The 12,242-nt window shown below is 39.3% G+C and overlaps 1 protein-coding gene across 1 annotated transcript; it reads left to right on the forward strand.

Moving 5' to 3' along the window:
* Nucleotides 1-4,355: 4,355 nt before the first annotated feature.
* LOC118408413 (translin-associated protein X-like) lies at nt 4,356-10,910 on the forward strand. The gene is made up of 6 exons (XM_035809219.1): nt 4,356-4,489; nt 5,311-5,530; nt 6,060-6,198; nt 8,588-8,689; nt 9,098-9,277; nt 10,027-10,910. Exons 1-6 carry the CDS (start codon nt 4,417-4,419, stop codon nt 10,234-10,236), a joined length of 924 nt encoding a protein of 307 aa, XP_035665112.1. The 5' UTR covers nt 4,356-4,416; the 3' UTR covers nt 10,237-10,910.
* Nucleotides 10,911-12,242: the final 1,332 nt, after the last annotated feature.

Consider the following 12,242-nt stretch of genomic DNA (forward strand, 5'->3'; position numbering starts at 1 on the left):
GTGGACATACTGTGAGTCTGCTCTTTTCTTCTTCAGAAAGGCCAAATCTTCCAGATCTATTTAGGATCAGGTCCTGTTCAGTGATATTTGACCGACCTTGTCCACGCACACTAAGACCAAGTCCCGTAAGGTGCGATGTCAGATCCTTGTTGCATGTAGTTAATGGCACAACAGACTGGTCTGATGGGAGGTAATACGTGGGACCTGCTCTGACTCTTCACTCTCAAATGAGCAACTCATTTCAATCCTTCTGTAATTCAATAAAATACAAAAGCATATCACACATTTGAAATAAATTTTACAAAAGGATATCCACAAAGATCCAAAATTCAAAGTATTAGCGCTTGAAAGCTAGCTTTGAAAATGATAAGCTTTGTATCCATTAGCATACCCTGTCACATTACTTGAGTATTTTACACTTTTACATAAGTATTCTCAGGTCGCGAGAACTTAGGACTTAACAGCTTGGTAGCTGATATAACACATGTACAATGCTGGCAAAATACGTTAACCTTCAGACTGAAGTTTGAAGCCAAATGAAAGTACTTACGCTGGTGTTCTGCATGGCAAAAACCTCTGACTGCACTGTGATATCTGGAAGAAGTCTCATTTGGAGGATCTTTTGGGGTATTTTTTGAGGATCCACATTCTATATGTACTTTTTGTTGCAAGTAAGAAGACCTCTACATGCACGTTGTATAACAAATTTACACAATTTCTTACCGTTCTGTAATGCTTAGGTTAGAGAAAATGTATTTCGAATGAAAATGGTACTTTCCAAATCCCCTGCTCTACCCCCAGAACAAGCCATAGACTGGGCCAGGGGAAAGCCTGATCCTTATCTCTAACATGTCTGGATCAGGTAGGAAGAACCAGAGAAAGTCCCAGACAGGGGAAGTGTAGGAGTACTTATGTTACACTGTGACCTAGTTCTTGTCATTCATCAGAGCTACATGTACATGTCAGTTGGTTTGGCACATGAATCATTGACAAATTTATAGAACATTACTTACACTTTTGTTTGGCGATTTTATACATTATATATATATATACACATACACACATACACATATATGATATATATATATATATATATGTATGTACGAGGGTGAGTCAGAAAGTAATGCAAGTGGTTTCATAACAGAGTCTTTCTTTGATCGAATGAGTTGAAATTTGGCACAAAGGTTAAGACATCTCTCCTCTTGAGATTGAAACATCTAAATTTGTTGCTCATTGTTTTATGAGTGACTGAGCTGCTTTCAAGGTGACCATACCCTTGGTATCTCGTCAAATGAAAAGTGGGGTCCAATTAACGTACAATTAAGAATTTCCCTAAACCATTTTTTTTATTGTGGGAGACTAAGCCAGTACATGCAATAAGCTGCATTTCTCTATAAGCCACACGCTTATTTTCAACACTGAAATCCGAGCAGTATTTCTTTTTTCGTTGCTGGTGTAGAGTGAGGTATACGCGGTGTTCAGGGTCATGAGATCTGCAGTGTTATGATTAAAACTTTCTCTAGCCTACTTTTTCATTAACAAAGAGAAATGAAACTTAGCACACTTTTTAGTCTTTAAACAGTTAATAACTGTGTAAAGTTTCGTTTCTTTTGGTAAATGGAAAAGTAGTCTTTTAACCAACAACTCACGAATTCGTGTATAAATCCAACCGCTCTATAACGCAACTTACTGCATCCTAGCAGCTGTAAATAAAGAACCATTACGAGTTTAGAAATGAAAATTGGTAAGCAACCTATAGAGACATTTGTTATCATACATATATAATTTCAACCTCCTACAGTGATTTTCAGTGGGTCAGATTTAGAGGAATCGATAGTCTGACAAGCTACCAAGGGTGTGTTCATCTTGAAATCAACTCAGTTGCTCATAAAATGATAAAGACCAAATCTAAAACGTTCAATCTCAAGAGGACATATATCTCTACCTTTATGCCAAATTTAAACTCAATTGATTAAAAAACGAGTCTGTTATGAAACCACTTGCATTACTTTCTGACTTACCCTCGTATATATTTATTTATTTGGAATTGGATACAATTTGAAGGGAGTCGGCAACGAAATCTAGTTCCTTTACGAGGCTGACTCCCCAAAAAGATCATATAAATATATATATATGTATATAACATATGCGTGCGTGCGTGTGTGTGTGTCCCATGGGGATCTATAACATGCAAAGTATGCGCAGAAGATTGCTGACCCAGTTCTTCTCGCTTCTGCTATGTTTTCTAATCTAATGAGTATATCAGTACGTGGAGACCTGATTACCCCCATGAAAAGCCACATGGAGAATACACTATGATTCTGTAACTAAGTGTAAGAAATGTTACAGTAATAATTGAGCACTTACAGAGCAACAAAAGTGAGTAAAACCAGCATAATTCCATTTCAAGTATCCTTATATCCCCCATACAGAGCCTAAATGAATGGCAGTAATTAGTTGTAGCTTTTTGTGACAATTAAGAATTGTTCCTATGCAGAGACACAAATAAATGACATAACCTACCCAGTAATGAGCAGTTATTACCTGATTTAACATAGTCAATTAGACGACGCTTGTTTTTCCATCTGTATATATTCCTCTATGCAGTAAAGGTAAAACCATTCATTTAACTTGCTGGGTGTCGGAGTACAAGCCCTTTAAAGATCACAGAAATTTAGAGAGTTGAAAATCGTGTTTTCATTGGTTCTGGTAACACCCTCTTAATTTCAGAACTTCAGTAAAACTTAAGACCACATGGAATATGAGAATATAAAACTTTTTTTCGTACCTTAAGCAGTAACATCAGAAAAGCCATCGCAATTTCAGTAATTTTCAGTCATCAATTGTTTGATTTGGAGGGTCTCCGAGGGGGGCCCCAGAACGCCATAACGAAAAATAGCTGGAGGGTTTTAATCATATGGCTGTTCATAGGTCCCCATACCTATCACACATACAAAGTTTGAGTTGATTTGGCCCACCCCCGGGTTGGCGGAAACGGCTGCCCGGTCGGTCGGAGGAAACCCCTGCCCGGTCCGGTCCGGAGGTTGGTTTTGGGGTTTTTGATTGTACCGAATGTAAACAACATGGCTTGCTGTCGCAACAGCGATTTAGGTGCATTTCTCTTGTAGGCTAATCCTACGTTGAACAGTAGCACTAATATCGTAAAACATTACCGTAATTACCGTAATAACAGTGTAATTGCGATCTTATACACGTTTGCGGTAAACACCAGATTTCGGTGATGCCAGCTCACTCAGTAGCGCTTATAAGGTCGATAATGAGCTGCGTGTCCTTTACCGTCAGAACTGATTAGCACCTCGATTTTTTTTTTGCGAAAATGTTATCCCCAACACTAGTTTTATACTTTGAAATAAGAAAACTGTAGGTTGGATTGATTGGATTGTGTTATTCATCGGATATTTTTGCATTCCATGCGGCGCACATTAGGTCGTTGACCCGAAATACGCAGTGTGTGTAGACACGTGGATATGTGTGAGGCGCTTCTAATAGGGGACAGTAGTAAACTTTATCGTTACTTGCTCTTCGGAATAGCTTTAGACAAATAAGATGTGGGCATTAATCAGAGTATGAGTCATGATGGGATTCTGCTGACTCTTGGTGCTTTGACCACGAACACATTTTCTTAAATCCTTAGTTAAATCTTTATTATCTGCGGGTCTCTTCATTTCCGACATGTGAGAAAATAGTATCGTGATCAAAGAATTGCAGTTTCAGGCTGTTTGTTTAATAATCAACTATGTTCTTATTAATAATCCGTCTACACGGTATTCAAAAGACGACTATTCTTCATATTACCGACCGTTCTCCACGTGATATCGCCCCGTAAATACGGCCGTACGATCGGATTTACAACATGTACATGATTACCCTAAGGCTTGTCGTAATTTAGATACAGAATAATACCAGCCGTTTTCCAACCAAAACCCCGTCCAAAATTTCGACACGGTTTTTGTATACATTTATTCTATGATGAGTGTATGTTTAATATTGAGATTACTGCTTTCTGCTACAAGAAGGCACAGCTGCACTAGATACCTTACTCTGCTGTATGCAATACTGGAAACCCCCAAAACCATCCTCCGGACCGGACCGGGCAGGGGTTTCCGCCGACCGACCGGGCAGCCGTTTCCGCCAACCCCATCTTCCGACCTCTGCCTGGTTTTGCCTGCTTTTCTCCTGCATTGAAGGACTCTTAATCAGAAATCCCTAGATGGCGCTGTTGTATGTTTGGGAAGTCGGTAAACTCTCATCCTGTGACAGCCGTAATGTCCATACTAGTATTCTCTTAGTCCAACAATGTAAAGTCTACTTTTGTGAAGATCTTTACTGTAAAAGTCCAAGGCAGTGAAGTCCACCACTCTAGAAGTAGAAGTCCACGTGCAAGCCCCCCGGCCTATGCGAATGGTATGGTCCAATAATAGATGCTATAATTTAAAGATGGCGGCGCGCAGTGGTCATCAGAGAGGAGGTAACGACATATTTCTCTTCTTTACATGTCTTCTGTACTTAAGACATCTTCAGCAACGTCATATTTAGATGTAAGAATTGAGCAAGCTCATAAGTAATTCCATGAGAACTTATATTCGTTGTTGTTGTTGTTATATTCGGATGCAGAACATCGGAAAAGCGACCTGATTTTGAGGGAGGGGAGGGGGGGTTGGATGCTGGTCACGCTTCTTGTAGCGCTCCGTGCCAATTTTGAAATGATCAAAGAAGACCTGATTATAAGTGCATGCCCTGTAGCTAGAGGAGGTCTTCATTACGGATATCAGTAAAATTAAGGCGTCCAAAAACATCTACCAATTACGTGATTATTCAAAGAAATCAGATGCTAGCTGGAAGCAGAATAGATTGTAAATATTTTGGGCTGTTCCAAAAATGTAGAGGGGAGGGAAGAGACCAAATCATAGCTGTCCTACACCACATGCCTTAGCACAATGAGGTTATATAGACACATATTGCATATACACTACATAACCACATTGCTTAGCACATATGGCAAACAGGAGAGAATCCTACAGAAATGAAACATTACCACCGTGACCAAGATAATAATATGTATATAGTAACATAACTATATATGTTACCGATCTAGACATATCACCTTTCCAGCAAAAATAAGGAAGAAAATTACATGAGAACTGGCTGATTTTCAAGTAATGAAAGGTAGATCATAATCATTTAATATCAAAATAAACAGTAACTGTTAGTATAGTTTTGAGTATGTATATTATCTTTATAGATTTTAGATGACAGTAGTAATTGCATGCAATGTGATGTTACTTGCAGGACATCACAAACGCAACTATGGAAAGGACAGGGTAAGCCACCAGAAAATCTCCCGCCGGGAGCCAAAGGTAGACGAGAACTCCCCCATCATAGCCTCCTTCCGCACGTATCAAGCCTTGCTGGACAGGAAGAACGATAAGTACGAACGTTTGGTGAAGATGAGCAGAGACGTGACCATACAGAGCAAGAGAGCCATCTTCCACATCCACAGGATCAATAGGTGAATTTACAGGTTGGGCTTCAGACTGACCCTTGATGCTGTGCTGTGTACCTCTGTGTATGACGGTTTTTGTTTTGATGTGTTTATCATATATAGATGCTGTATATCAGGGCAGGTCTCATTACAGTGTACTAGTAATATATATATTATATAGATTTTGAAGGGTAACAAGGACATGGTTGATAGAAGTGATAGAAAATTGATTCCACAGATGGTAAAGTTACATGTAGTTGATCTTGGCTAACTAGTAACAGCCAACAGACTTTACAGGTCATGAGGTCAATGGAAGAGACTACTAATTAATGGGGAAGTGTATTTTTTGTTCTGTTAAGTCTTTGTTATTATATTTATATATTTTTTCAATATAGTCATATTCTCCGAAGAGTAACAGGAAGTAATCAATATATACAGTGATAATACTAATATTGGAGACAAACAATTTTGATCAAAACTTTATTTGGACGATCAAGAACAAGACCATATCAGAAAAACATGTGTAGGAGTCTAATCTATAGCTGGTTTCTTGCAGTGGTGTTGACAAGGCCACTGTTCTGGGAGAGGCAGATGAAAAGTTGATCGCCGTACGTGAGAAGTTATGTCAGATTGCATTGGAGCTGCAGGGGGAAGATCTATACCAGTTCATTAGGGCTGTCTCACCTGGACTACAGGTAAGTACATGTACTAGTACAATGTTAAGTACATGTACCTCACTTACCCCAATGGCACTTAGAATTAGATACTAGTAGTCTAGTACATCTGTTCAATGAAATTAAACTATGTAATTGTGCTACCAATACAAAAGTCGCAATACATGTACAAGGATTAGCAGCCTAACAGTTGGGTTCCCGGTTCCAATTTGTATGTAAATGCAGACCTCAGGTCAATCCTGGGCAGGGCATCTGGTTGGGGTTGCACCCGTCTTTAAGAAGCGACGTAAAATAGGGGTTCTTTGTTCTAGGAAGTGCCTTGACCATGTTAAAAGGGAAGCACTATATAATAGTGACCCCTCTCTGTAAAGATAAACCCTGCTACTGAAACAGCAAGGAATCTTGCTGTCCTTACTGCCACTATGCACTACAACTACAAGGATCAGCTCTTATTCTGAAGAAATAGGTAAATGCCACCAATGACATTAAGAGAACATCTACATCACATCTGGATACCCCCAAATGACCCCGCAAGGGGCAATCTTGTCAAATACGATCCACTCTACAAGCGGCAGCCTGTAAGTCTACAATACTAGGTCACAATGGTTTTAATCGCTTCACATATGGTGACACATTATGGAACAGCATTATCACACCAAGCCTCAACTACGGTTGCAGTATCTGGGTTCCATCCTCGATTAAGGACAAAAACCACCTGGAAAGTACTCAATTCCAGTTTGGTAAATTTCTATTCAGGGCTCCTAATGGTACAAGTAAAGCTACAGTGCTCGGAGAACTAGGTTGGAAATCTATATCAAGCTTACAAGACAGACTCAGACTAAAATTTTACGATAGACTCATTAAAATGGAAGAGCACAGATGGCCAAAGATGATACTTCTTCAACTATTTGGCATGATCAGGACAGGGAAATCTATAACATGGTCCTGGGTCAAACACATGAAGAACCTTCTCACTTCCATAGGTTTGGACCATATATGGTGCAATGATTCACCCGTTAACAGACACTGGATAAACTCAGCAATAAGAATACACAACTCTCAGCAATATGACATTTTCCTAAGTAACATGACCTCTTGTAAAGCAATGGTATTTAGAAACAAACATGAGCTCAAGCTTGAAGACTATCTTAAAGACCCCATTAGCCCAGAGGAAAGCATATTAAAGTTCAAGGCTAGAGCAGAGGTACTAGAAATGGAGGGGAGGAAACTATCCTGGAAAAGTTACAATGGAAATGGAAACTGTACTAACTGTAACCTGCAAGAACAAGAAACCGTAACTCATTTCCTACTTATATGCCCCAGTTATTCGAAAGAAAGAATCTCCCTTTTCACCAACCTTGAAGATGAACTAACACGTGCAGGGGGAGTCTTTCTATGGGAAACATTCATGTCATGCAATGCCGAAAGAAAGAAAGATCTCCTCTTAGGTTACAAAGGCCCATGGGAATCTATTATAGATATAGGCATGTTAAGAAATTCCTGTATGGTCCACTAGAAATTGTAACAAAAATGGAAGTCAAAGTACTCAACACTAGCTTCTCTCAAGATCACTGTCCTCCAACTCCACTCTATTACACTACTCAACGTTATGTTTACCATTACGCTTTCGTTCATTTATGTCCATAGCTATACCATAACAATACTGAACCAGTGTTATGATTTGATCTGTTATTATCGATTATCATTTATTATGCTATTTTCGCCCATGATCTGGACATGATTTGTCGTCTTAACGTATTTATCTATCTACGTTAACTTTTCCTATAGATAGGCATTGTTAAGAAATTCCTGTATACTAAGGCATCATCACTCCACTAGAAAATGTACCAACAGCAATGAAAGTCAAAGTACTCAACACTAGAAAATGTACCAACAGCAATGAAAGTCAAAGTACTCAACACTAGTTTCTCTCAAGATCCAGCTCCACTCTACTACACTACTCAACGTTATGCTTACCACTACGTTTTTCGTTCAGTCTTATGTTAACATACACTTATGTCTATAGCCATACGCTGACAATACCGAACCATTGTAAAGATTTCATTTGTTACCATCCACTATCATTTTGTTATGCTCTTTCTGCTCATAATTTGGACATGATTTGTCACCTACTTATTTATTTATATATTTTAACTTATCTTCATTAGAGTTAAGTCACTCTTATGTTATTTGATTTACGTTACTACGTACTTGTACTCCCTGCACGCGGCAGTGCCGAATGTGCCGCCGTTTTTAAGGCGAATAAAGTTCAAAGTTCAAAGTTCAAAGTACAAAGTTTTGGCATATTGATGTAAAGAAATTTCCCCACATTTATCAGAGTTATTATTTAATTTTCTTTGTTTACCTAGAATAAAACCATCTTGTCATGTTTTCTTCTTTCTTACCACAGGAGTACATTGAAGCTGTTGCTTTCCACCACTACTGTCTGGGGCAGGGGCTGGTCAGCTTGACACAAGTGCAGAGTGCCCTGGAGTTTCCAGCCACAGAAAAGGTCAATACCCTCTAGATCATAGTGCTAGGGAACATTTTTACGCCAAAAAATTATTTTGAGGAGAGGTGTCAAATACTTGTAAAATGTACAATAAATTCAAAATTTAAAACTGAATTTATTGCATGTCAGATACTGTAAACGCATTTAAGTTCGCGGGGATTTAATTTCGCGGTAGCAGGAAAAAGGACTTTTTGTGGTGGTTTTAAGTTCGCCGTAGCACCATGCACTGTAGTCTCTTACTGCCATAGACATTTCTGCATTTACAGTATTTGAAACCTCCCCTTAATACACTAAGTTCAAGGAATAAGTGATTTTTTATGGAAAAAGTAGTAATTGTGCTGTGTAACTGTTTTAATTATTGTAAGATAAACAATATTGTATTCTGTCTTCTCCCCTTGACCTCCCCAGACATCTTCACCAGAAGATGGAGACTGCCCGTCCCACCCTGCGGTGACGCTGTACGTACCCCCCGTGGAGTACATGCTGGGCGTGGCAGACTTCACAGGCGAGCTGATGCGGCTGTGCATCACCAGTGTGAGCAGTGGGGACATGGAGCTCCCCTTCCAGCTGTGTCAGTTCATGCGGGAGGTTGGTTGGTTTCAACCTTTATTTAGGCCATGTTGATTTAATTATATGGATTACATAGATTCTTCATTCTTGTTCGTTGAAATTAGTATATGTTTTTCGATATTTTTTCCACAGTATATATTTGATTTTATCAAGCTGCTTTGTACAATTTAGAGTATGGTTGAAAACTTTTTTATTTTGGGAAATTGCCAAACATTGATGCGCACGTGGATGTCATCCATATTAATCAAATCAACATGGCCTTATTCAGGAGAATAAGGCCTGCAGGTTGCTTTTCATTGAGGTCCTGAGGGAGGTAGGGGTCAGATAAAATGAATGCGTATAACAGAAATACATTACATTGAGTCCAAATGAATCGATCAAGATATGTCACTACGTATGCATGGTACAAAACATTAGTAGGGGGAAAGCTCAGTGTTGTCCATGTCCGTTTGTTTTGGTCATTTCTTTTACTTCAAGAGTCTCTTAACGCAGTCTTCAAAGTGGCGTTGGTGTGGCACAACTGGTAGAGCATTCAGCTTGGAATCAAAAGGTCCCGAGTTCGATACTCGACCTTACGGTGGAATGATGCCCACGTGGCCACTGACTGAGCCTCTTTGGCTAATCTGTCTGCATCAATGTGGTGTGTGCGCGGTTAGTTTGACGTCGTCCTTTCACAGGAAGTCTAATTTGCCAACATCTGCACATTGACTTCCACCAAGAACCGTTGAATTTTTTTTATTAACTGGTATTTGTTTTTTCTAACACAGGTGTACCATGGCTTCAGCTCCTTCAGCCATGCGGGGTCCTGGGAGCTGTCTCGGAAGATGCACACCCTGAGACAGAGCCTACACAAGGTGGAGAATGCCTGCTACACCCTGCAGGTGCGCGGACTGGAAATCCCCAAACACATGCTGGCTGACGTCTTCGGCTCGGCAGACTCGGAGGACACAGGGGAGAGAAGGAGTGACATATCATGATTGGGGGGGACAGTCCCATTTTCTGACACCTTTAACTTCAAGTTTATGTTCCCACACTCCTATGTTCTGCAACCATATGTTCCGTCACCCATAGGTTCTGACAACCCTATCTGGCACCTGAGTGTGTTCTGACACCACTTTGTTCCAATACCCCTATCTAAAGGCTAGAGGTGTGGAAACATAGAGGTGTAACTTACACCTCTGTTTCCGCACCTCTAACCTTTAGATAGTGGTATTGGAACAAAGTGGTGTAACCATCATGCTTTACATTGAATTCAGTCTTCCAACTGTAACTTAAGCTTCATGAGGCTTTTTCTTTTGAAGCCTACATAAAAAAATTTAGGCTTGCATATTGAACTTGTAATGTAAATACACTTTTATAACAGGTTGGTTCCCTGTAAAATGCTTGTTGAAATTGGTACATGGCTCTGCAGAGTAGTTTTAGATGTTGAGATTGACCATATATACATGTACACTCAGTCTGATACATTTTGTATGTTTCACTTTGATACCAACCCATTGGCTATTTTGCTCTGTTGGAAAGACAAAACTTTTGGGTACGATTTGAAAGTATAATTTATGTACATTTATACAGTTAAGCTCCTGTTAAGAATACTATCAATATTAATGCTGCCAAGGAATAAGTAATTCCATGGAAAGAAGGTATCGTTATGAGGGATTTTTCATCCACTATACTGTACATGTATTGTTGTATCATTTTTTTTTTTGGGGGGGGGGAGAAACTGCTGTAATTTAATCTCCCAAAAATGATGTACCTGTTTTGAGATTTCTTGATGATAACTTTTAGGTAGTCTGAAATTGAGTGCCCTTGGTACACCATGTTATTTTGGACTGCATTCTGCATACAATAAAGAAAGGTCAAGTTACATGTAAAGGTAGTTCCATAGTCTTTTTGAAGCCGTATGGGTTGTTATTCCACTGTTTGGAGGGGATGGTATTGGAAGGTGGAGCTCATCACTCCTCTAGGAGTAGTATCAGTTTCATACTATTGGCCGAGTATAGAAAGTTATGATTTGAAAAAAAAAGTTACAATTTGATATAAAAAAATTCCAGTGAAGTAAAATAAACAATGAAGAATGCACCTCACTGTAGGTAACAATACTGCTTTTTAATTTTATTACCAGGGTATGTTTTCTAAACAAGTGGAATGTACCGATCAGTACACACAATCATCATGCTCTATTTCTTCTTACAAATCTGTAAAACGAACACCATCATTGTCAAGAAAGCACAGAAGTTGCTCAATACATTGATAAGGGTTCTAGGTCATAAAAAGGATAATCAGTAGAGCAGTACATACAACCCCTTCTTGTAAATACATGTACATGTATAACCTACTACTGACATGGCAAGGAAACTTGCTGCCTTATGTGCCACTAGGCACTATGAGGGTGGAAACAAACACATTGCCAAAAGTGGCAAAGCCGCATCCTCGCAATACGGGGTACATCACGATCACGCTATCTCTGTAATGTATGCTGAAATGATGATACACCTTACCCTGTAACTACTTGTTACATAATGTCAGAAACACACAATCATGTACTATGGCTGCAGTTTTGCTATCTCCCTCTAGAGGGCCCCCCACGTTTGCCCTCACAGTCAGACCATTGCTGTGCCTTGTTCAATCATACGGACTTCGTATATGTCACATGGGTAGCATATTTATTGAGAAAGTAATAATTGTAAAAAGGGAAGAAACTCTTGTTGAAAGTTTTGGCTCTGTCTGATACAAATTCTGTGAGCTATACATGAAGCGGGAAAGTAAAAAAAAAATCAAAACTCAATGAGTCAAGTAAATCGACGCTGTCACATTTTCTGAATACAATATAAAAACTGCGTTATCTGTTTTGAGCCAAAATCTTGAAAAATCTTTCGGTTTTGCCAAGCACAATGCTCTTCCTGGAACAGTCAACGTGTTAAAACATTACATTTTCCAATTACTGTAATTCACTTTATCTTCACGGTACCAAATTTTCACGGTC

The sequence above is a fragment of the Branchiostoma floridae genome, unplaced genomic scaffold, assembly GCF_000003815.2.
Source record: "Branchiostoma floridae strain S238N-H82 unplaced genomic scaffold, Bfl_VNyyK Sc7u5tJ_1583, whole genome shotgun sequence".
In the NCBI taxonomy this organism is placed as follows: Eukaryota; Metazoa; Chordata; class Leptocardii; order Amphioxiformes; family Branchiostomatidae; genus Branchiostoma; species Branchiostoma floridae.